At 35.7% G+C, this 21,446-nt stretch overlaps 1 protein-coding gene across 4 annotated transcripts in view; it reads right to left on the reverse strand.

Annotated features, from left to right (window-relative positions):
- LOC145678346 (band 4.1-like protein 4) overlaps nucleotides 1-21,446 on the reverse strand; it is a 482,682-nt gene that overhangs the window by 208,539 nt on the left and 252,697 nt on the right. For all 4 annotated transcript variants that reach the window (XM_081748385.1, XM_081748387.1, XM_081748386.1 and 1 more), the window contains exon 4: nucleotides 5,249-5,291. In XM_081748385.1, coding sequence (XP_081604511.1) covers nucleotides 5,249-5,291 — 43 coding nt within the window. The remainder of the gene's footprint in view (nucleotides 1-5,248; nucleotides 5,292-21,446) is intronic.

Here is a 21,446-nt window from a genome sequence, read left to right on the forward strand (position 1 = left end):
CCACGCTCCTACTCCCCATTCATGGTTATGTCTTTGAATCCTTATAATATAATAATTCGAAGGTATAATAATAATAATAATAATAATAATAATAATAATAATAATAATAATAATAATAATAATAATAATAATAAGAAGAAGAAGAAGAAGAAGAAGTGCTACTAGTAGTAGTAGTAGTAATAGTAGTAGTAGTAATAGTAGTAATAGTAGTAGTAATAGTAGTAGTAGTAGTAGTAGTAGTAGTAGTAGTAGTAGTAGTAGTATTACGTTGTGCATTCTTCATATGACTCGTATTTCATGTACTTTTCTGCACGCTAAGAGCATCAGAAGCAGTAAGTATAATAGAATGGAATTCAAAAAACATCAAATTGATCAGTTGAAGTTTGTAGATTACTAGAAAAGTAAAAGCATATAGTCATTACAAGCATGAGTTCCATGCTAATTGTTCAAATAACCCAATGGAGACATATATTTTAATATATTGCTAATATGTTGTAACAGTGGGAGCTATTAGCAGCTCAACTCCCTTGTCCCTATAGGGACATAAAATGTCATATCTGTTTTGAGATTTAATTAATCGTAATTAGAACCGCAGATCAATTATTTTTTTCTAAATAACGTAATCAGAAATTAAACGAATTTTAATCGCCTTTACAGTGTTCCTACGTTGGACCAAAAGCAATTTATACAGTGATTCTTAAATTGTGGTCCACGAATCCCTGGGAGTTCTTTGAGCGTAATCAGGGATACGCAAGTTGAACTAAATTTTATTTAACTCATTATGAAAAAAAAGTCAATTAACATTTCAATAGAGTCAAATGGTAGCACTTCACAGTCATGTGGAATGTAAACTGTAAGCAATAAATCAAATTAAATCATCGGGAATTGGCTGTTTCAGATTTACTTCCCTGCTGAGCTTTTACGTTACAAGTACGGTGAGTGCAAAATGTAGGCTACGTATGAAAATATTTTGTTATCTTCAGTTAAAGAAATGGTTAGAGGTACGGCAAAATGAACATCACACTACAAGTGTCTTGAAGTCAGAGTGTACCACTGAATTAATTGTTATTATTTTAAAATCATACAAATAAAGCATTTTTTACAAAAATAATTCCACACTTTATGTAGTTCGATTAATTTATTAAAGCTACAAGTTTATCTGTAATTGTATAAAATATCGATTTTTTTAAAAAAAATTAATTAGTGGATTAGCTAATCGACACTTTTTTAAAAGTAGAAGTAAAGGTGCTTCCCTTCCGGGACAAACTCTGAAGACGCAAGGGCTATGTATAGAGGGAAAGGCTTCACATTTTCCTGACTTCCGCACTCATGAAAGTGATGTAGTCAGGACCACACTTCGGCCATTTTATTTTACTCGTGTTGTGCTAGAAAATCATTTTAAAGAGGCTAAGTGAAGCTTAGAGCCACAATGAAACTAGGGTAGAACGAGAAAAAAAATCCTGGCGCCACCGGGTATCGAATCCAGACCGCTTAGTTGGCAGGTAGATGCATTACTGACATTAGTTAGGTGTTTTGGAACTCATTCAAAGATTACAAGTTTTCCTTCAAAATACTCTTGGGCTCAGAAAACGCTTTGTATCACACGCGAAACTCTACATATTTAGAAAGACGAACTTGGGAAGCATTGCATTGGATTGGTTAGTTCATTGAATTGGAATTTAGCGTCACTGTCAGCACCAAGGCCACATGTGACCTGGACCTACAGCTTAACTTGGCATCCGAACTACATGAGAACCTGCCGGAAATCGAACCCGGATCTTCAGTGGTGAAGACGCATACGGTAAGCATATACCCATAAGGAAGGTTCATCATTGGATTAGGTAGGTCACATAAACGTTAATGAAGTTATTAAGAAAAAAAAATATATTTCCTAATACAAATTCTATTTTCCTTCAGCACTTTTTTCAAAGCTTAGCTTTCTTTAATACATTTGAATTATCAATACGTACTGACAATCACGACATTTTTTTTTCTAGACCCAAAACTCTCTTCGTACTCGAATTTAGTGCCAGTTCCGAAAGGAATGTCTGCTTAATCGTGCACAAACGATTGACTTCCTTCCTCCCGCCATTATATGATCAAATCACAATTGAATCATAGCAATGGAATCCAATTTTGAATCATAGAAGGAAAGAGAGGGAAAGAAAGAAATACAGAACTCTCTGCAGTATGAAAGAAAGAAAGAAAGAAAAACTTAACCGCAAGCTAGGTTTTACAACATGGATGATTTTGCTGAGAACTGAGTTATCTTGAAAACCCCTATCCATTAGTCTCACTCCCTCCTAAATAGGTAATAATTTCACCTGTGCTTCCTTCCATCAAGGAATTATGGTCAGTTACGAGGAGCAAGTGAAATTGAACGGGGAAGAGAGGGGGGATGTATTGTTTATAAAGTTCGAAATGGTACACAGGATATGATAGCCCATCTACCTGCGCTTTTTCTTTCTTACCCCTGTAATACACTACATATTATACAGACAATATAATTCCTTCAGTCCTTTTTTTATTAGTAGTATTATTTTCAAGAGACCTTCAAGATACATGACCAGGGGGAAATGATCTCTTGGCATATAAGTATAGATTCCACACAATATGTCCTAAAGGCAATAGTAATAACGAATGTTATAATTCTTCTTAAACCTTGCTTTCAAAGTTCTTGTTGCTATGCGTTTTCTTTTTCTTTCGTAAATTTTTGTTGTAACGACTGGTATATAAGGGGGCGTTAAAGAATCTGAGGAGAGCCGTACTAAAACTTCCAGACGCACCCGTCAAAAATCTTACCTCTCACTACACACCCTTTACCCCCCCCCCTCTCTCTCTTAAGTTCTTCATCTCGCTCGAAGAGGAGTCTTTAATCATACCTTCCATTCTAGGCTCCTATATGCCACCATTAAAAGTAGCACTTTTCGCTGAACGCTCATAAACTTTCGTTTCACCAACGAACTGCCGCCTTTACCTGAAGCTTATGGGCTTGCAATGCCACAACGGAAACTTATAATTTTCGATAAGACTCTATGGCAATGAGTTTTAACAGGATAACCAGTGTTTCCATCAACCAACATTATTATTATATTCTTGCTTGCTCTATAATTCACACCAAATGTAAATAAAGTTCATTTGATTGTTAAAATACCAAGATTTTTTTTACGAAATAAATAACTGAAATAGGATTAGACACAAAGGGGAATCTCATGATTTAAGGAGAGCAAAGTGGTTCACATCTAGTACAAGAGATTTTTGGCTCGACTCCCGGCTGCGCCAGTTTCTAGTAGACAACATCCGTGACCATGGGTTTTCTGTTCTTTCTTTCTCCAATTTTCAGTTTTTGCATATATCTTTTAGAAACATAAAAGGAAAAGAAAAAATAGTCACAATATCCGTTGTTCTTGATCGCGTCTAGATTGGTTAATAGGTTGAACCTGTCTTTAGATAAACTATTCAGACCAAACAAGATAGTTAGTGCTTATTACGAAGGGGGTTGGAAAGTTCGTGGCCTGACTAGGAATGAAGCAATTATTTTATGTTTGTATACATTAGCTACGTAGCTATATCCGTTGGTAGTCACTACCTAAAATTTCATTTTTCTATTGTTTCAGGTGAGGAATTTATAAGGCACTAAGTCAAAGGAAGTGACGAAAATTTGTGACATGGCGAAACTCGAGTATCGAGCTGTCATTATGTATCTGCATAAAAAGGGTTTAACACCACAGAAAATTCATATGGACATGACAGGCACTAGGAGACTACACGCCCTCGTATTCCAGAGTGGAAGAGTAGGTAGCTGAATTTAACAGTGGCAAAAACAGCATTGAAGATGACCCCCTTCCAATGGCAGGCCTTCAACGTAGACCACTACAGAAAATGTCAATAAAATTGCTGACCTGATTTAAAAATGGTACAGAAGCGTTACCGTAGAGGTGGCTCGGTCGAGGGGCATTACGTGGAAATATAACACATGGTTTATACAAATATTTTCTAATTTTGTAGGTCAGACCACGAACTTTTCAATCCACCCTCGTATTTTAATCAAAGCGTTAGCACCAAGGTAGGGTGAATGTATGGCGTGGACATATCTGAGTGTGAGATAGAGTACTACAGTAATTTGCTAGAAAAATGAGGCCAACATCAAAGCGAAGATGAGACTGTTTGAATGAAAAGAAGACTATATTTTATAAAAAACACTTTTACCTTTTAGAAAATTGATAACTCCGACGAAGACAAACGTCTTCATTATTTCAGTCAGTGTTCTTTCTTTTCCATCTTGCAACATGGGAGGTCTCCGAATACAATAATCTTTAACATGGCCATTCTGCGGTTTTCTATTTCTCGTTTAACAATGGACGCGCGCAACACGTCCAAGAAACTATTAAAATGAAACAGAGAGACATTTTAATCCATATTATATAAATATGAAACAAATAAACACTGACTTGTCTTGCCTGTGTCTGTTGGCCGAAAGCTGGTTCTACTTACGGATTAAGTAACTCGTTTCTTTTTCTTTCTTTACAATGTTTTCTATTTTAATAATAATAATAATAATAATAATAATAATAATAATAATAATAATAATAATAATAACTAACTAACTAACTAACTAACTAACTCTATGGCCTATGGAACCCGGAGGTTCAGTGCCGCGTTCACAAAAGCTCTCCACTGACTTCTATCCTTAGCTAATTGGATCCAGTTTCTACTTTGTATTCCTATCTCTGCGAGATCCATCTTAATATTATCCTCCCATCTGCGCCTAGGTCTTCCTAATGGTCGTTTTCCTATGGGTCTACCAGTCAAGACTTTGAAAGCGTTTCTACTTTCTTCCATTACATGACCTACATGACCATGTATGGGTTACTACATGACCTGCCCACCTAAGCCTCCTAGACTTGACGACCCTAACAATGTTGGGTAAACCGTATAAACTATGTAGTTCCTCGTTATGAAGCTTCCGCCATTCCCCATTCTCGTTCCTCTTGGGTCCGAATATTCTTCTCAGGATCCTGTTCTCAAATACTTTCAGTCTATGTTCTTCCCTCAGAGTAAGCGACCATGTTTCGCAACCATACAGAACAACAGGCATGATTATCGTTTTATATATTTTAAGCTTCAAATTCCTCGACAGAATTCGCGACGACAAGAGATTTTGAACCGAATAGTAACACGAATTCCCTGCTTTTAGTCGACATTTAATTTCTTAATAATAATAATAATAATAAAAATAAATTCTTACCTTTAAGTTGCTTCGCTACTTTTTTGGTTGGATCTAGCCAATGCTGAAAAAAGATAGGACAAAATCTATATGAGAGTACTGAACAATACATTAATTTTTCGTATATCTATAGATCTGAATTCATTTTAATTGTTTCTTTTACGCAACAAACAAAATCAAAATTTACATTACGTTTCTAGGAAATTCCAAATTGCACTGTTATTTTACACGAAAATAGAAGCAACAATAGAAGTAAGGAAGTGTTACATATTTGAATAAATTTGTAACAAAAAATATATATCTAAAACAATTTACAACAATGGTTGACATTTTTACAGTTTGAACATTGTAATAATGAATTTCAGAACTAATGGCAAAACAAATAACTACATTTAAATTCGATGCCCATATCAGTACATATATGTGTGGTAATTTTCTTATAACAATCGAAACCTCTATCTTTTCTTCTTTCCTCCTTTTTCTTTCCTTCTACAGGAAATAAACACAAAAAAGCACTGAAACATGTTTTTAACTATTTTAAATGAAATGTCTAAGGGTCTCAATACCAAATTTCATGTCTCTACCCTTAACGAATTTCCAGATATGACTATCTAATTATAAAATTGTAACCCTACTCATTTTTCCTACCGGCTTTATTCTTCCCTTCTAAGGCATATATATAAAATGGTTAAACATATGTCTAATTATTTTAAATGAGAAGTCCAAATACTGAATTTCATGTCTCTAGCCATAAGAAATTTCGAGATATGGATATCTTATTATAATAATTGTAATTCCCATATCTTTTCCCTTATCCCTTTCCCTCCCTATGCCAAATATCAAAAAACGCGGAAAGAAATGTCTAATTATTTTGAAGGAGAAATCCGTAGGCCAAATTCCATGTCTTTAATATTCGGAGATTCCGATCTATGGACATTTTAAGATAATAATTACCACCTTTCTTTCTTCCACTTCTCCATCGAATTTTCAAAAAGAAACTAGACCATAAATACTTCTGTTTCGAGGAAAGATACTTAATACGCGTAGTTTTTGTAAACTGAGTTTAATTCCCTATTGAAGTACTAAACGTGGAATGAAAACGCAAGTAGATTTATTCCCACTTAAAGCAATAAATTCCGTCTTATAGCTCTGGTGCTGGAGAGGAAACGTTAAACTTCAATCAGTGTCAACCAACTCAACCATAAAATTAAACTTTCATCAAAAAATATTCCCCGGAACTCCGCTCATGGAACGAATTCAATAAACCATCTGGATATCGAGGAATTCCTTATCAAACATCCCGTAGCTACTTCGTTGTTATTGTTATTTATTTGTCGAAGTTTACGGTCTCTTTTCAGCATAGAGGCTGTGAGAGATGTAGATATGCTGTTTAATATAGAATTCGGATCATTGTAATCTGTTCAGAACTCTATCACCGGGAACCGAATCCGAGACCCCGAGCCCTCCTCGCTGGTCTATAGACCAGCATGCGCCATAACGAATAGGGTCTCGGGTCCGATTTCCGGCGGGAGAGCCACGAAATTTGAACGCATTACGGTGGTTCAGATTTTACCTTAATCTACGTCTTAAATAAACTCGCAACTAAAAAGGGACGCCAAACTCCAACCACCAGCCAGTTGGGATCCCGAGCATCACAGGCGCGCGACTGCTAGTAATGTTGTCTACGAGACGAGATTTTCTCGTCTCGTCACGACATTCGAAAAATTATTACTCGTCTCGACATTCGAAAAATGCTTCTTATCTAGCCTCGATGTTCCGAAAATTCTTTCGCGGCTCGATTTTCGACAAATTCTTTCTCATCTCGTCTCAATTTTGAAAAAAATTCTATATCGTCTCGATTTTCGAAAAACTCTTTGTCGTCTCGTCTCCAATTTTAGAATGCCCTTCTTGTCTCGTTTCGAATTTTTGTTGTTTTATAAATTTACGTAGAAATTTTATGACCCGAATTTTTTCTTAATGTCGTCTAGAAACGATCCATGTCATGAGAGATCCACGAACATTTAAACAACATTTAAACCATGTTTGTTATTGGAGTATCCATGTAATGACGTGCATATCCTCAAACTTGGTAAATCCTCTTCATTATGTTCACTTTACCAATTTCTAGTTTTTGTACTATAAAACGTGTAATACTAAAAACGATGTTTCTAAATCTGAGATTTGGATGAACTAGCGGTACTCACAAGACTCGAGAAATATCTTGTCTCGTCTCGAAAATGAAACAAGAATTGACATATCTCGTCTCGATTTTGAAAATGTAGGATTTAGGATTTAGATTTCTGGGCTTTCGGCATCTAAGGCCGTTTAGCCGGTCACGTTTGAGGGATGACGTCCCTCGGCGAGTGCACTATCCAAGGAAAGGGAAGGAAGGAAGCGGCCTGGAACCTATAAGTTATGTACCACCCCGGCATTTGCTTGGTGTGAATGAGAAAAACCTCATTCAGGGTGGCTGGCCTGAAAAAGCGTGTTACACTTTTTCGACCGAGTGATCCCACCGGGAATCGAACCCGGGATTTTGAAAATGTAATTTTCGCCTAGTTTTCGAGACGAGATTAGACTATTCTTGTCATGTAGACAAAACTACGTGCTAGCCACTAGCGAAGCAGGGAGGACAGGAGCTCTTTCGTGGCTAAACGGTACCGTTCTCCCACTTGATGCGGAAGATTTAGGTTCGATTCCCCATGGAGTACATAAAGATTAGATCCAACGTCGAAACTGTACGTCCACGTCTCAAATAGCTTTATCACTAATAACGATCAATTAATTAATTTCAAATAAACAAATGGATCGAAAAATATCGGTGTAAGTTGTCATAAGCTCATGTACTATTTGAAAACATAGTCGAAGGTAAAATAAAAACTGCTCTTGAGAAATATTTAAAAATATTCTTGAGACAAACAGAAGTCACTCACATTTGTCACAATTCACACTCACTTTTTATCATGCTGTCGCGATTGTAAGAAAAGAAAAAGCAAAGAAACGAATGCCCTCTATAAATTTCAATGTCATTTTGAACCTTGATGTCATGCAAAGCAAGATGAGACAAGATAAAGCGAAGACTAGAACAGGTCGTCCAAGTGTCATCAGAACGGGAAAGAAAAGTGAAACAAAGGAGGGAAAATACAAAAAAGAAACTAAATTTAATTTCAAAAACGTCAGACAAGAAAAGAGGAAGTCCTTCCGGCCCGCAGGTGACCGGTTGAGGAGAAGATTTGACTTTCAATGTGGCTGCCGACGTTTAAAAATGTCTTGGCTAGCTGACTTTATTCAATTTTATATAAAGAGGAGAGGAAGTCAAGTTAACTGCTTGACCAGTGCGGCCTACTTACGAAAATATATTTATCTTTTTACTCCCTCCGGTAATAACTACCTCCTTTAAATTGCATACATGTTTTGAATTTCGCTAACAGCAACTTTTAAATGTATGATAATTATTGTATAAAGTTCGTTAGTTGTGTGTTCTTATAACTGTTGCAGTCCTTTTAAAACATTTAAGGATTTTGTAGTTCCTTCGTCTACTTTGATAGTTATTGACTACTGAATCTATATTTATGGAACCAAATATGATTAGAATTTAGTCTTCTCCCCCCTCTAACATGGACTAAACAAAGATTCAATTGTTCTGTAATTTTTGTAATTAGGAGGTTCATATTTAGATTCTCGAAGGTGCGAGCGGTCCCGGGTTCGATTACCGGTGGGGACACTCGATCGAAAATGTGTAAAAGCTTTTTCAGACTAGCCATCATGAGGTTTTCCTGGATTTTCCTCATTCACACCAGGGAAATGGCGGGATGGTACCTAACATATAGGTCCCAGGCCACTTCCTTCTCTCCCCAATCCTTTCTTTCTTCCCTGTCATCCCTCGTACGGACGGGCTAACATGGCCATAGATGCCGACAGACTAAAAATCTAAATCCTAAATTCGATTCTCGAAGTCGTTTGTTTTAAGAGAAGTTTTCCATCTTTTTTCTTTCATCAGATGACCATTATTATGGAGTAAGTAGTTGAGCTGACCTTTCTATAAGATGTCCATAGATTTACTGTGTACGAAACGTATAACCTATAAACCAAATTGCATAAGAAAATTTTTTGCTACATTAACATGCACAAGTGTATGCGGCAGGCCTCGCAGTAAGGGGCTGGGCCTCTCCGTAGCTAACTTCAGCCCCTGTAAAACTTTCAGGTGTTCGTTTGTCTGTAATTTTTATACGATGAACTAAAATTATACCCCACAAAAATGATCTCTCCCCGTCCCTGGTTTTAGTATTCTGAGTACAAGCTTAGTATGCAGTCATATTTGTACGTCCCAGTTCCTTTTAAAGGCATTTTGCTAAGCTATCCCCCACTTTTTTTTCTCAATTTTAAGCAACTGGACAGTGACGACCATAAAAATTTTAGAAAATGTGCCACATAGTATCTGCATAGCATTTCTAACCTATAGAAAAGGTTATTACTTTATTTAATACAATTTTGCAGATTTGGCTTATTTGCTACATTTTCGATATTCTTCCTTATCTTTAAGATTTTCACTAAGATTCAAAGAAGTTAGTGAAAAGCCTTGACATCTTTTAAGAGAATCATTTCAAAATGATCTTACTTTCAGTGCATTAGAACTTTCAGGACGCGATACTTTAATTCGTACAAAGTACGATGGTTTAATGATAGATAGCCCTTCTCCACTCCTCGTTCGATTCCGAACATGAAACTTTGTATTGAAAATGAAATGAAATCTTTTTTTTTCACGTCCCACGGTTATGCTAGCTAGGCTAAAGAAGCCGGTGATGATAAGAAATGAATGCAATGGTGGAATAAAGTGGGAGGAAAGGGAGAACCACGAGAAAACACACGAACACTGTCCACTTGGCGCGAGCTGGGATCAAATCAGAGATCCCATATGCACCAAAAGTGAACGCTTTACCACTGAGCCACCGTGAACCCGAAACTTGGTGTTGAAAAACATCATGTAGGATTTATTATTTTTTTCGTATCGAATTAGTTTGCTGTTTCAACAATCCATTCCTATTCATTATCACAGGTACTTTGCCATTTTGGTAAGATACTTTGCTGCAACTGAGAAGCTTGTATGCTCCACGTCCCTCATGATACAATTCATTCTTAGCCAATGTACCAACCAGTTTTTCTTCCTCTTCTTAATAATATTTAAAATTTGTCCCCCCCCCCCTTTACCATATCTAACACCCTTTCATTAGTGATGAGCAAATCCAATACCAAGATCCGGGTGGTCTTGGTGTTGTCTTCTTTCTTTATTTGCTAAGAAGTCTTATACTTTTCATAGGTAAATTTTACAACAGATATAAGAAGTAATAAAAGCTACGTGTATATCATTACCTGTCTTAATGCGTCAACAGTAACGGAAACATGTTTCTTACGTTTAATATTGTTCACACATTCATCTGTAATGATAGTATACATGTTCAATACTACATTTCGCTTTAGATAGAGAATAAGAACGGTGGCTCAGTGGCAGAGCGCTTACCTCCGGTGTGTGGAGCCCCTGGTTCGGTCCACGGCCAAGTAAGTTTGTGGGCTTTCTCCGGGTACTCCCGTTTCCTCCCGTATTCTCATTCCACCAATTCGTCCATCATCATTCACTGGCTTTAATCATCATCTACCTTAGCCTAAAGGGCATAAACGTGGGACATTAAACTCAAAGATTTCGTTTTTCATTAACTCCAATATGTCACTGCTTCAAATGTTTTGAATGAGAATTTCATAAAAAAAAAAAATCCAAATGTTGAAGAAATTAAAATATTGCAATATGTCTGCATAGCCTACATTCTTTTTTCGAACTTAGAACACACTGTACGATTTTCTAACATTATCAGTACTTCTGAAATGCTCGTCAAACAAGCCTTTGACGTCAGAATTTATTTCAAGCTTATTTCCAGGGGCAGGGAAAACTTCGGTAACACTAGCAGCAATAGTAAACTGAATGCTAGAAAACGGCACAGAGCAACTCAAGTGTTTCAGAATTAATGAATATGAAGTGCCTTTAAGTGTTCTAATGATCAATAAAGTTTAAAACCAATTTAATGTAAAGAAACACCTTTTACACATACCAACACACACACAGTTCGGAGAAACAGATACAAAAGACCTAACTTGTTAAACAATTATGACAGCAATTGACTAAGGTGAGAATAAACATCTCCTACAGCAGAAATACCGAACGCGGAAATGAGAAGAATATTTTAAACAACATTTATAATAAGGCTTTTTGCCTGTAACTTTCCCGTAAGAAATACAGGTAGCAAGGTAACAGATGGGCAACATCTCGTTTGAAAGTGAAGGTGGTAAACGAACAGCTTGCTTTATGTGTAGAGATGGGTAACGTAAGTGGAAATGGTGAGGCTTCTGCGGCACAGGTGCATGTTTTGCACCTCACTTATATACCCCCACCAATACAGCGCTACCCACTCCCGTCCTTATTTAACCCTGAGTTTAGTTTATTCACTTTACAAAGATCTCGTGATGATACTGAACAGCTGGAGAGTACAAAAACCGTTACAACCTTCCAGCATTTGTATTTTTTTCTGCATTGTATTCGACTTTTCCTTTTGAGAACCACGGACAAATACTTTTTCTGACTTTTTCCTTGTCTGCAAAGTATTCAACTCTTAACATGTTAATTTTAAAATAAACATCAAATAACCATCATTTCCAAATAGAGAACATTATTTACTATTGATTCAATTTTAATGGAAAATAATATTTCTACAATGGCAAAGATTTTTCGGATATCTGAAGTTATAATGTATTATCATCTTGAATGAATGGTAATTATATTTGTTCTTCACCCTTCAATCAATGGTAGTGATATTTGATGTTCACCCTTGAATCAACGGGAGTAATGTTTGCTGTTTACCCTTGAATCCACAGGACTGGTGTTTATTGCTTACTCCTGAATCAACTGTAATATTATTTTCTGTTCACCTTTGAATAAATGGTAATGATGTTTCTCTCCTTGAATTAATGGTCATACTGTTTGTTTCTTCACTTGAATCAATGGTAATGATGTTTACTTTTCCAGTTGAATCAATATTAATGATATTTGCTTTTCCACTTGAATCAATGCTAATGGGAAATTTGCTTTTTGACTTGAGTTAATGGTAATGATGTTTGCGTTTCCACTTGAATCAATGATAATGATGTTTTCTTTTCCCTTTGTATCAATGGTAATGATGTTTGCTTTACCATTTAAATCAATGGTAATGATGTTTGCTTTACCATTTAAATCAATGGTAATGATGTTTGCTTTACCATTTAAATCAATGGTAATGATGTTTGCTTTACCATTTAAATCAATGGTAATGATGTTTGCTTTACCATTTAAATCAATGGTAATGATGTTTGCTTTACCATTTAAATCAATGGTAATGATGTTTGCTTTACCATTTAAATCAATGGTAATGATGTTTGCTTTACCATTTAAATCAATGGTAATGATGTTTGCTTTACCATTTAAATCAATGGTAATGATGTTTGCTTTACCATTTAAATCAATAGTAATGATGTTTGCTTTACCACTTGAAACAATGGTAATGTTTTTTTTTCAACTAGAATCAATGGTAATGATGTTTGCCTTTCCCCTTTGAATCAATGGTGATGTGTGTTGTTTAATAATTAAATATTGTATCGGTAAGTTAGCGATAGTTATTTTATGTTTACTTCTAATCATATTTGAAAACTATTCAAAATTATGACAGGATTAGTCAGTTCCAGTTAGAACGCTAAGCACCAGGCAAATGCCGAGGTGGTACCTAACATATAGATCTCAGGCCGCTTCCTTCCTTTCCTAATCCTTTCTTCCTTCCCTTTTCCCGGGTAGTGTACTCGCCCAGATTGTGAAATCCTATTTAAAAGTGTGATTATAGTTTTTGCACCCATTACATAATTAGCAAAGATCTGAAATGCAAACGGAAAATAAAAACAAAAATGGTACTAACGCAAGAACTATTTAACGGTGTTAAGAACAATCGTCATCTTTTCTTTTTAGCCACTGACCAGGGAAGGTCTCACAAGTTGTCGCTCAAATCTGATTGCCACATAGCACATTTCATAGATCATCATGAGAAGTGAAAATGAATAAAATTTAAGGTGCTATGTATGGACCAGAATGTTAGGTCCTACGGGGTTTCAAGATTTGAATATACAATATATTATATATATATATATATATATATATATATATATATATATATATATATATATATATATATATATATATATATATATATATATATATATATATATATAATGGAAATATATAGGCCTACGTTTAAAAAAATATCTTAAAAACCGTTAAAGAAATCAAAACGCGCACAATACAGTCCCGTACTGATCACCTCATTGGATTTTAAATCATTTCTTATTGTTATACATCATGTAGACTTAGTTTCCTTATTATTTGTTCTTAAAGCCTTTTTACTTATGTCTTAAGCTCGGAACAGCCGAAGCAAATACACCCATAAGCTAGAATGTTATACTTGATTAATGCAGGGGTGAATAAATACCTACTTTTGGGCCACCCTGTATAGTAACAAAATGCCGTATCGAAAACCATAAATAGTATTGCCATAGATGAAACAGTGTTGCCAACTCAGCATAAAAGTATTTTGTTTGAAATAGCACCATATACAAATGTGCACAGATTTAAAATGCACTATTATCACTAAACGTAACAGTGAAGTGTAGTGGTACAGTGTTGCACATTGTTGGAACTGCGTGTGCTGAAAATGTACAATGCAGAAGTCTGATATGTGGCAACAAAGGGTAATAAAGGAATCTGGGTCTTATATATGAATTTCATTCAAATGCAGAATAACACCGATAGTATAACAACAAATTTTAGCAGTGTCACGGAAGATTGATGCAATAGTAAAACGAAACTGAGTGATGTCATTTTTATGTCCTGTGTCAGCACCGAAGCTATATAGGAAGGGACATACAGTGCAAAGTGGGATATGAACCACTATAAAAGACGAAAGATGATAATGAAATGGCAAGTGAAAAGTATAACGAAAACCTCCATATCCGAGTCGGGATTGGAACCCGCGATCCCTAATAAGTCGGTGGCCTAGCATTCTATGCCACATGGCTATCCGGGCCGATTAAAAGCGAAATGAAGTAGTAATGAAATAATTATATTTCCAATGTGAATAAGGTAATATTACAGTGTACAGTAACATAATCATATGATGTGTAGGAGAGGAAGTAAAAGAATATGTCACTTAACACGAAGGACATAAACCAAGAAACCATAGCTACCAAATCTGGATAAGATAATCTGGAAAAGCAGTTTACAGAATTAGAAAACAAGGGTTTCTTTCCTCGCGTGTACCATTTTATTTTCGCGAATTGTCTGCTTATTCACCGGGGCTACGGAAGTGTAATCAGATCCCTCACTTTTTTCTAATGCATTCCTTTATTACTCTCTGTTGCCATATATCAGACTTCTCGATTGTACATTTTCAGCACACGTAGCTCCAGTGTGCAACACTGTACCATTACACTTCACTGTTATGTTTAGTGATAATAGTGCATTTTAAATCTGTGCACATTTGTATACGGTGCTATTTCAAACAAAATACTTTTATACTGAGTTGGCGACACTACTTCATCTATGACAACACTGTTTATGGTTTTCGATACGGCAATTTGTTCTCATTATATTGTGCACTTTTTGTTTTGATTTCTTTGACTGTTTTCAAGATATTTACTTAAAACATATATATATTTATATTGTATATTCAAAACTTGAAGCCCCGTAGGTCCTATCCTTCTGGTCCATAGCACGTTAAATTTTGCTCATTTTCATTTCTCATGATGTTCTATCAGATGTGCTATGTGGCAATCAGATTTGAGCGACAACTTGTGGGATCTTCCATTGTGAGTTGTGTGGACAAAAATTATTATTCTCTTTTCTTTACAATGAACTGGAGAATTTTAATGGTTTGATTTTACTGATTTCTTCTACAAATCTATTTTAAATGTCTCTCTCCTTATGAAAATTAATCTATTTTAAATGTCTCGTTTCGTGTGAAGAGAAGAAACGTGTACAATATATAGTATACTTAAAAGTGATTACAAACTGTAAAAGACTTCGAAATACGAATATTGAAGAATAGAAAATTAATGAGGAAGTATTTGATAAAGCAGGGAAGGAAAAAGAGCAATATTAGAGGTGGAAAGCGAAAGAAGAAAAGAAACTAAGATATTGTATTCAGAGTAGGGCTATCACATGACATACTTTTTTAAAGATACATTTTTAGATTTCACAAACATTTTTTTTAAGGAAAATGATCCAAAATGGATCAAAAGATTGGGATCTTAGCCGATAATTAGTTTTTGGATTAGGGGCCCCAAAATTTTGGAACGGGCCCTAAATCGAGTTTTCGAATTTTCTATGGAATAAGCACATCATACTGAGTTAAGTGATAGTTTGGGTTTGGCTATACTATATGCAGTTCTCCAGATATAAGGCGTACAAGAAAAATTTTGATTGAAATATATTGGATCTTTTGATCCAAAAAGACATATATTACTCGACAAATCTCTTAACTGCGGAGCGAGATAAAACTTAGCACGGAAATATTGAAACTGTTTCCTTCGCGCTTACAGCTGGATAAAATGAAATATCATCCAGTTTTAAGACCCATGATTATGCCGCGTAAACTAAAGAAGATGTGTAATTAATGAAACCGAATAATTACGAAAGCATTCGGCAAATTGGAATGTGAGGATCTTTGGGAAAACCAACGGATAGGATATTATCTAGCACAAACTCGCATAGACAGGGATGGAACCAAGAATCCCTCGCAGCAGAGAGAAGCGCTTTGCCACTGAGCCACCGCGGAACCTCTTACAGTTGCATGTGCTATATTGTATTTGCAAGTAAACTGAAATCACAAGACCAATAATAATTATTTACAGATCTATATATTACTAATCTTGAAGCTGAAGCAGTTGTCTGCACCCCTCAAAAGAGGACATTTCCCCCATTTTTCTAAAATCCCTCCCGAACAACTTTCAGGGTCCAAAGAATAGAATATATTCTGGGAAAGTAGGGCGTCTGGCAGCTCTAATTATGAGGTGATATAAGGTATGATAGAAAGGAAAAAGAAGAAGGAGGAAAAACTACTATCGAGGAAGACGGTGATTACAAAAGGATTAACGGAGGACCGTAACGCATAGAAGCAACTAATTTTACAGCAAGTAACCTGCCGTTAAACACCAGGACATTTACGATGATAACTACATGATTTTGATGTATGCAAACCGTATCCAAACTCTCTCTCTGTACTTATTTGCAAGCTGCACGGAGTCATGCAGAGAGATTTCTGTCATCGATTATGCTTGTCTAGAACGGAAAACAAAACCTCCCAAAGTAGTTCGAGTTAGCTACCGCGAAGTCTATTCAATGCAAATACATAGCCTGAAATCACAATGCGTCAAATGAACTGTTAAGTACGTAATTTTATGTTACTAAAGTAGGTTGACATTTCTTGGGATAATTAAAACTGGAATTATCCTTTCTAACTCTTACATCATGTACGTACAATGTTGTTCGATCAACGATACGCGTTGCATACATGGCTATTATAACTTCACAAGTGACTGATACGTGAGTGAGTGAGCACCCGTGTATGAAAGCAAATTGCAGATGGTTGATTGATTTAGTTTTGTTTTGTCCTATGCCCATAGAGAAGCATGATCTTAATTGTAAGAGCCTGTTCAACAACCTTTCAAACAAAATTGTGTTATTATGACATATCTAATTCTTGATTACTTTTTTTTTTAAAGAAGTTTAAATTAAAGTCCTTCATATATCCATCCTGTCTGTTCCTTGTGCGTGTTCGGCCGGGAGACAAAAATCTCCACTACCACTAATATCACTACTACTTGATGGATTACCATCAAATTTGACCAGGATGTAGAGCAGGGCTGTAACTTGTGGGGGAGGGCAGGGGAAGCAACTGCCCATCCAGGGAAGCTGCCGCTATTCGAGGGTGGCCCACTTGCCACTTTTTAAGACAAAATTTTCTTACTCCTTATACGATATGAACATGAAATTATAAATGAGCATCAAACAGGTTCACTACATTACATAAACAAAACAGCACACACAGGTGAATAAAATAAAAATGAGTCGTGCTAATTTCTGGAAAAAATATTTACTATTAGGGACCATAGAAATAATATTTATTGTATGGCTTTGAGATTTGTCAATATTGTCCCCTTAATTAATGTATCATGTATGGAACGCGCCCAGGGGTGTAACTAACGGCTCCGCAGACCTTGCCGTACGGGAGGGCCCACAAAGAGTAAGAGAAAGATGGAAAGAAGGGACCTATTTTTGAATTTTGTAGGGGCCCAGATGTTAGTGCTTGTCCTCCCAGAAAAAAATCTAAGTTACGGCGCTGATGTAGAGGCTCACAAGTTAGGAGCAGAGTTTCCTGACGGAGGTGATATTCAAACCAGAAGTACTAAAATTCAGCCCTTTCTGGTTTTTAACGTTGATCATCATAGAGCAAAATCGGTAATAGATAGAAAGAAGTGGTTTTCTGCAATCGATTAAGAATATGTTCCATTTGCAGCCTAATCTCTCTTCTTAAACCGGAAGTGGTAGAAATTTATTATCACTTCTTGTTCTAATATTAATTGAGATAATATTAAAGTTTCTACAATAGATTTAAATTTTTGAATCTTGTAAATGATTGTGGTAAATTGAATAAAATATTTTGAATAATAAAGTATCTTCCCCCCCCCTGCTCCGAATCCAAGTTATAATCATACTATCAAGGAAGTGGAAACGAAAAGATGAATGGAAAGAAGGGTTTGAAATAAGGTGGTGTCTCAAAAGTAACCTGATATACGGTAACTCTGTTATTATCAGAGTTACAACAATATGTAAGAGGGAAAACCGTCTCCAAATATGATGTTTTCAATCTAAAGTGAAGGAATGTCTAAAATCGGACGAGCCGTTTGGGCTGTACGGTCTTTATGTACCCAATGTTGAAATGCAACGTTGCCATTTACCTGAACCCACAACATAAGTGAATGAAGTTACTATCGCTACACTAACGTGTCAATGGCCAGCCCCCATTTCAAATATGCCCCCATTCACTTTAAGTTGTGGATCCAAGTAAATGGCACCGTTACATTTTCATTTAATATTGGGTGCATAAAGAGTGTACAACCCAAACGGCTAGTCCGATTTTTAAAAAATCCTTCACTTTAGATTGAAAACATAATATTTGGAGACGGTTTCCGCTCTTACATTTTGTTGTAACTCTGATAATAACAGGGTTACTCTTTGTCAAGGGACTTTGAGACACCCTGTATAAATGTCCGGTTGCCTGGGCGTTGTTAACGCTACTGTATGAAATTATGTTCAACAAATTAGTTTTATGTATACATAAACTCACTAGATAAATTCACAAAGTGGCTAGTTTCCCACTTTTCTGTGAATAGAGGCAACACTTACATTTTGAAGAAATGTATTCATCTTTTCTGATAGAAAAGTGACCAGTTGCTACTGGCTACACTGCTATGACATGTTTTACGTATCTTCTAAAACTGGTATAGAGTATAGAGAATAGACCTACGACTAATGAAGAGTACTGATTCAACTATTAATATTTACATCGTAAATTAGAAAGTATTTAAAGTGTATTGAGAGTAATGAAATTTGCTGTGAAAGATTCAGTGCTTTCTTTGAATTGAAACTAAAAATACTTTGCATAAAATTTAAATAAAGCGTTCAAACGTGTAAAGTGGTCAAAAATGTTGAGAAATTCCAAACATGTGGCACTGTATGATGACAGCATAAATTAAACACTATCGAAACACTACTGTTTTCATTACAGCTGCAGGTTTGGTTTATAACGAAGAATGACATGTTTATAAATAGCTTGATATTGTTTTTTGCTAAACATAACCTTTCCAGCTAATAAAATGAGGTCACAATGCCAACAAGTGTGACCAGAAGAGAATTATATACCTCATGCTGCGCTAATGACTATTTCACTGCATTAAAATGGAGCACTGCATTGGGCCTTCGGGTGTAATTTTGTTCAGAAACTAATCGTTCGATGTTGCTTCCGTATTGCTGCTACATTATTAAAAGCCAACACAGCAGGGACATGAATTTATACTTTTTTCTTTGCCTCCATTTCGTCTTCAAAGAAGCAAATGACATCATACCCAACACATAAAAATTCTTTATGTAGACGTGATTATAGCAGTTTTGCCCTTGTCCAGTTGTATTTATTTTATTTTTTTTACTGCGTAATTTCCTGATCAAATTCCGCATTAAAAATGACCCTGAGAAATCATAATTAATTGTTTACATGTTATTATTTCTTTTAAAGTCTGGGATGTCCAATTAGAACTACAAAGCTACAGAACAATAAAATAGGCTAACTCATCAATAAAACGATATTTCAGTTTAGAATGACTTTCTGTTTTGAATTGCTAACAGAGGTATGAGATAAGAATCAATATGTTACGTTGCTTGATCTTTTAGTCCACTTCTTTCAACTGAAAGTGAATCACGATCTATATCTTTTATCTATTTGAAATGTTTCATTTATAGTCATTACGTCAGTTTAAATTACTCTTTAATGATGTCCGGTAACACAGATTTGCATCATTCATCGCATCAAATCTGGAAATGTTCTTATATACAGTAGTGTCTGTCATTCAGCTGATTCATATCGGTTCCCTGAATCGGTTTTTCTCAGGTTCGCACAACCAGTTCTTAGAATTTTATTTCCTTCTCCATAATCAGCACTGAAACAAATTGATTTCCAGACATTTCAATTTTCTGCAGTAATTCATCAATAGAAATGTAATTCTGTCGACGTGTAGATGCAGTTCGTTTCTATAACAAGTAGATCCTATCTAGTTTCCTATTGGAAATACAAATTATTCGTGTTTGACGCAAACCGATACGAAATGGGGGACCCTGATACTTTTGTTTGTGTTTTGACACTCACGTAAATGTCGCCGCTATGTTTGGCCAGAAGAAATACTGTATTAGTATAATAGGCCATTATGCCTGCCTTTACTTTTCGTACATCAATTTGGGAATTTTATTATAATAATAATGTAGTAATAATATTAAGTCATCCTCCTTTATATTCCTGACCGGTGACTCGAATGACCCAGAGGCAGGCAGACTCATGACTCACCCGGACAGACCCGAATCACAGAAAAGATAAGCTACATATTTTTCTTATGAGGAATCGTAAAGCGAACATGTAAATCTTTTAGTTTAGAATTCAAAAGAAGCTACTGATTCCAAACAGTACGTATGTTGTTATATCTTTTTGTATAATCTACGTTCAAATACCACTGTAGTATTTTTCAGTGTGGGAAGACGAATAAACATGAAATTACATTTGAAATATTCAAGGCATGGTATCTTGATTAAGATACGTCACACTGGGAATCAAACAAATGAATGTTCGAGCTTGAGTGAACATCATTAACCACGTATAAAATTTTGTATTAATGATGCAGATATTATATTTCGGCTGCTTCCTAATCACTGAGTCTGTTAGAGTCACCGAATCTGTCTGAATCAACGGGTCTCAAAAGCAAGACCCAGATCCGGATAACCTGGACAAAATTCATGATGATCGAGACCCATGGCCCATCCATCACTGCTATACTAGTCATAGAACCATTTGTTAAACGATTTGAATGACGCCACTGTATATACAGTATGTATATCGTAGCCTGTTATGAATATTATGAGAAATGCATATTCTGAGACTAAATCTTTCGAACGAGATACAAATAACTAATCATGGCACGACAATGATAGGAGTTTCATACTACGGGCTCAAAATGGAAAGCGCATATTCCATATAATTATCATGCAATAACAAAATGACCAGCCTTCCCAGTTGGTCTAATGGCTATCGCATGTACTGAAGTTGTGGGACCATGTGAGGGAGCAGAGAAACGGAAGTTATACGAATAGTGACAAAGCAGCCATTTTGGAGGTAACTGTGAATTGTTTTGGATATTTTGATTAGCTAATCGTCTGTTTCAGCTTTCTTCGTTAGTCATTTCCATTCTTCATTGGAGAAACGGGTAGGTATTCCTCGTAGTACAATTTCCATTCCTCTACTGTGGAATGCCTATCAATTTAGGCAGTAGAGCATTT

This window comes from Thermobia domestica, chromosome 2, assembly GCF_964235325.1.
Source record: "Thermobia domestica chromosome 2, izTheDome1.hap1.1, whole genome shotgun sequence".
Taxonomy (NCBI): domain Eukaryota; kingdom Metazoa; phylum Arthropoda; class Insecta; order Zygentoma; family Lepismatidae; genus Thermobia; species Thermobia domestica.